The 5,085-nt window shown below is 59.8% G+C and overlaps 1 protein-coding gene across 3 annotated transcripts in view; it reads left to right on the forward strand.

The window, feature by feature from the left end:
• Positions 1 to 5,085, forward strand: part of TRPM2 (transient receptor potential cation channel subfamily M member 2) — a 62,288-nt gene that overhangs the window by 47,601 nt on the left and 9,602 nt on the right. For 2 of the 3 annotated variants that reach the window (XM_023518116.1, XM_023518117.1), the window contains 4 exons: positions 932 to 1,019; positions 2,702 to 2,789; positions 3,490 to 3,647; positions 4,154 to 4,230. In XM_023518116.1, coding sequence (XP_023373884.1) covers positions 932 to 1,019; positions 2,702 to 2,789; positions 3,490 to 3,647; positions 4,154 to 4,230 — 411 coding nt within the window. Of the gene's footprint in view, positions 1 to 931; positions 1,020 to 2,701; positions 2,790 to 3,489; positions 3,648 to 4,153; positions 4,231 to 4,515; positions 4,618 to 5,085 lie in introns of all 3 variants that reach the window. The other variant, XM_003798086.1, reaches the window with a different exon arrangement.

The following is a 5,085-nucleotide window of genomic DNA, read 5'->3' on the forward strand; positions in this document are numbered from 1 at the left end:
CTGGGCCCCTGGTACTGGTCCTGCCTAAGCCCTGGCTGTGAGTGCCACCTGGTGACACTGTGGTGTCTGCCTAAGGAGCTGGGCCCCTGGTACTGATCCTGCCTAAGCCCTGGCTCTGAGTGCCTCCTGGTGATGCTGTGGTGTCTGCCTAAGGAGCTCAGCCCCTGGTACTGGTCCTGTCTAAGCCCTGGCTGTGAGTGCCACCTGGTGACACTGTGGTGTCTGCCTAAGGAGCTCAGCCCCTGGTACTGGTCCTGCCTAAGCCCTGGCTCTGAATGCCTCCTGGGGATACTGTGGTGTCTGCCTAAGGAGCTCAGCCCCTGGGTATAGTTCCTGCTTTAGTCCTGGCTCTGAATGCCTCCTGGTGACGCTGTGGTATCTGCCTAAGGAAGAAGGGTCTGGCCTCAGCCCTGGCTCTGATGGCTGCAGGGACTTGGAGTTGGTCTGATGCAGCTCCCAGCTGAGGGATTCAGAGGAAGTTGGGCTCCTCCCATTACATCCTGAGGTTGAAAAAGCTCAATTAAATATAAATTTCCCAAGACAAGCCTGACAGAACATGCTTCAGAGGGCATGTCACTGGTGAGCTGGTGAGTTGAGCCAGAATCTGGTTTGTGTGCAGTCGGGTCTTTGACAAAAGTCTGTGTACATCAATAGAATCTTGCTGAGGCTCCCAGCCTGGTCACCCTCCCCTTGAGAATCTGTGCCTGCTGTGACTGCAGACTCACAGCACTACGGCCGGCCGGCCGAGTGGAGCCAACCCAGCTCCTGCCCCGTATACCAGTGCCGTGGGCTGAGGTCTCGGCAAGTTCTGGCTGCAGATCTAGACAGTTCTTACACCTCACAGTGACTGAGTCACAGGGATCCAAAGATACCCTTCATATCCTGGCCCCCAGGCCTGGCCAGTGTTGGGCTCACTGTGGTCCTCTTCCAGGGTGGACACCATGGTGGACCTGCTGGACATGGACCGTCTGAAGAGGTCAGGCTCTGTGGAGCAAAGACTGGCCTCCCTGGAGGAGCAGGTGGGTGTGAGGTCGGGCCCCTGTCCCTGGGACATGGGTGACCTGCAGCATCCCTCCATGGGGTGGCAGCATCGAGCTGGAGTGCTCTGGGAAATGACAGAGAGGAGGATGTTGGAATGTGGGGAAATGTTCGCACCTGGAAGAGGTGCCCTCCCCGTCCTCCAGAAAACTCCACCAAAAGGCATGTGCAGTGGAGCTGCCCTCTGGCATCATGAGGCCACACAGAGCTGATCCAGGAATCTGTTGCCCTTCCCCGCCCAGCCAGAAGCTGGGGACCTCAGCCTGCACCAGGTGGGGGGGACTAAGGAGGGAGGCCTCTGAACTTCCTGTGTTCAGGTGCAGACAACAGAGCCTGTCATTCACAGCGGCTATGTGGGGGAGGCTGGCCAGCACCCTTAAGGAGGAGTAGGGACCCTCGGCGTGAGGAACCAGAACTGGCCCTGCTGGGCGGGTGACAGTGTCCTGGGGCTGCCCTAACAAGTGACCACACAGTGGAGGCTTAAGGGACAGGGACAGGATTTCATTCCCACAGTTCCAGGGCCAGAAGTCCAAAATCAAGGTGTGGGCGGGGCCATGCTCCCTTTTGGTGGCCCCAGATGCTAGCACACAGCTGTCCTCCCTGTGTGCACTTCTGTGTGTCCTCTCCTCTCCATATGGGACACTGGTCACTGGCATAGGGCCTACCAATAGTATGCCATTACCTTGACCAGTTATATCTACAGAGACCTTATTTCCAAGTAAGGCAAGGTCCAAGGAAGGATGTGGGTATGGAGGGCACTGGGAGGGAAGATGGGGGGGGGCAGAAGATAGGTGAGAGGGAGTCAGGCCAGAGTCACAGTGACCACAGGAGCCAGGCATTCCTGGTGGTGGTTGACACAGCCATAGGCACTGAGGGGCAGGGAAGGGGGCCGGGGTAGCAGAGCCTTGGTTGCCATGGCCTGGAATGGGCCCTCCAAGGACGGCTCTGTGGCCACCAGCTGCCTGTTCTGAGGACTGATGTCAGCAGTGTCCCAGGCTGCATTCTTGTCCTTCTGTGGGGGGCAGAGTCCACCCTTTGCCTCTGAGCGTCCTTCAGCCTCTGCCCCTCATCCCTGCCCAGGGCAGAGGCTCCCTGGCTGTTCCCCCAGCTCTGACTATGTGAGGTGGAGCTGGGCCCTGTGCATTCCTATCTGCTGCTCCCTGGCCTGCCCAGGCCACCGTGCCCTGTGGTCTCTGCCTCACTGACACCCTGGTGTGGATGTAGCAGGACTATGTGTTTCCTGGGCCACATTAGTCACAACCTCCCAACGGGCCCTGTGGCTGAGCACACCCAGGTCAGAGAGCGCCAGGCGACCTCTTCTTTTGATGGCCATCACCCTCTCCCTGTAGTTCAGACTTGTCTTGCTGGGGGCTTCACACTGGTTGCTTTGCCTCTGGCATGTCCAGTCTGGATGGCCATTGTGTCACTCATCAGCCAGCTCCCCTCAGGGAAACAGGGTGGGCACAAGTCCTGCCGGTTTGGTGGCTGCCTGGGCATAGGCTGCTGAGAGGGGAAGGGTGGGCTTCCCGCTGGGTGCTGGGGTCCCCTGGGGGCCAGGGCTGTGAGCCAGGTTGCCCACCTTACTGTCAGAGGGCAGAGGGCTGCGAGCCGCAAGTGTGGGCAGCAGGCGCTCACTCAGTGCTTCCTGCAACGTGCCTTGCAGGTGGCCCAGACGGCCAGAGCCCTGCACTGGATCGTGAGGACCCTGAGGGACAGTGGCTTTGGCTCAGAGGCTGGCGTCCCCACTCTGGGTGAGTGGGTGGCTTTGCCAGCAGGTGGCTTACACTGGCCTGTGTTCCTTTCTGCTTTGGGGTCAGCAAGAGGAGATGCCTTCAGGAAGGCCAGCTGCAGGCAGCTCCCAAGCCCTGCAGGGCTAGTGCCCTCTCAGACTTGGATCATCCACTGACACAGGCCCCAAGGCTCAGCTGACCCTGACTCACCAGATTCTTGGGCCTCCAGAGGAGGTCTGGCCTACTGTCCCCTAAGCCCCTGCCATACATCACACTGCAAAGGCGGGACCGATGGGGACAGATTCAGGTGATACTATATATCTGTGCCAGTCATGTGGCCAGAAGGTTGAAAGCAAAGGCTGCTTTCCTAAATTTGGGCATGAGTAACCTTCCTCCTCCATCACTGCTACCCCCCCACCCCACCCCCCATTAACTGGACAGGCTTCTGGCCTGTGAAGTCAGCTCATTGCTGTGATCTCTGGCTGCTTCACAGAGACACAGGTGCAGGGGTCACTTCCCTGACCCCCTATGGTTGTTCTCCAAGGGCCAGTGTCCCTGGGAGGGGTTTCCACTTAGGCCCGGCATCCAATCTGTGTGGCCATTGGGCTCGGAGAAGCAGAGGCAGCTAGATCTTTGGGGAGAACTGCAGAGGAGGTCCCTGTCCTGTAGGCCAGGTGCCTGGGCCAGGCTTGGCTCTGTGTCACGGCCTGACCATTCCCAGCCACCCAGAAGGCCACCGAGGAGCAGGACATGGAGTCAGGTGGCAGGAAGAAGGCAGAGGAGCTGGGCGACGGCTACCATGTAGATGCACGGCACCTCCTCTACCCCAGCCGCCCTGTCACCCGCTTCCCTGTGCCCAACGAGAAGGTGCCCTGGGAGGTGAGCCACCAGGTGGGAGTTGGCAGGCTTGGGCGGGCAGGGACTGAGGCCTTGCAGGGTCTAGTGTCTAGGGTCCCCGTGCCATCCTCCACAGCATGCCCACGCCACCCCGTAACCCCATGTTTATTTGATAGATTAGGAAATAGAAACACAGAGGTCAAGTCCCATGAGCCCCACAGCTGGAAAGGGGACTGGTGGGCAGAGCTGGCACCTGGTGGGCACAGCTGGTACCTGGTGGGCACAGCTGGTACCTGGGGCTGCTCCTGAAGCCCACATCATTATCACCCCCTCATGACCCCCATGTCACCCCATATCTGTCCTGGCCATCGCCCCTGGGCAGTCCCTCAGCCCTGCTTCATCTCAGTCATGCACCTGCACTGTGGGGTCAGTCTCTGTCTAGGCTGGGCCAGGCCTTGGCTGTGAGCCACATCTGACCCCTCCTGGTGCCTGGACCTGGCTTTGCTTCCGAGAGTGAAAGTCTCAGAGAAACCTCCATTTTGCTACAGATGGAGTTTCTGATCTATGACCCTCCCTTTTACTCTGCTGAGAGGAAGGATGCGGCTGCCACGGATCCTGTGGGAGAGTGAGTGGGACCCCTCAGCCCTGATCCCTGCCCAGGCCAAGGGGCCACCAAGAGCCCCCGTCAAAGGAGTCCTGGGAGGCCCAGGTGGGAAGGAAAGTCCTCAGGGATCCTGAGGAGGTGGGAGGCACGGCTGTTCTGGTCACGTGGCCACAGCCCATGGGCAAGGCCCCATCTGTGTGGTGGCCCAGGTCACTCCTCTGGGCCACTGAGAAGGCCACTGTGGGCCATGTCCCCTGCCCCTCTGCTCTCCCCGCGTGCCCTCACGTCTTCTGCACTTGCTCCCAGGGCCCCGGAGCCGCTATCCAAGATCAGCTTCAATGCAGTAGACGGACAGACAGACCGCCGGAGCTTCCACGGGCCCTACACGGTTCAGGGTGGGCTCCCCCTGTAAGTGTGGCCTGCTAGGCCCCTGGGCTGACTGTCACCTGCCTCTGGGGTTTGTTTTGGGAGTAGCTTTCCTCTCTCACCAAAGGAGGCACTTCCTGATAAAAACAAGCAAACAACAAAAGGGGAGAAGAAAGAACCCGCAGACTCGCCCGGCTGGGGCCCTGAGTGTGCCTGTCCCTCGGTCCCTGGTGCACTTTCTGGGGCTTGGAGGGCAGTGTCCAGTGAGAGTGGGTGATGAGAAGCGCTCTGCTTTGTGTGGGTGGAGGGCAGTTGGCATGGGGAAGGGCGGGCATAACTGGTGACCCTTCCCTGTGCTGTGTGCCCTATAGGAGGGGCACTTTGCCCCATGGTGCAGGCGAGGAGACCCCACACAAAGGTGCTGGGTGACAGAGGGGGGTCTCTGTTCTGCCCTAGGGTTGATGATGTGTGTGGGGAGGGACTGGCAGAGGAATGGGTTGCCAGGATGTG

The sequence above is a fragment of the Otolemur garnettii genome, unplaced genomic scaffold (genome assembly GCF_000181295.1).
Source record: "Otolemur garnettii isolate 467f Iridium unplaced genomic scaffold, OtoGar3 scaffold00128, whole genome shotgun sequence".
Lineage (NCBI taxonomy): Eukaryota > Metazoa > Chordata > Mammalia > Primates > Galagidae > Otolemur > Otolemur garnettii.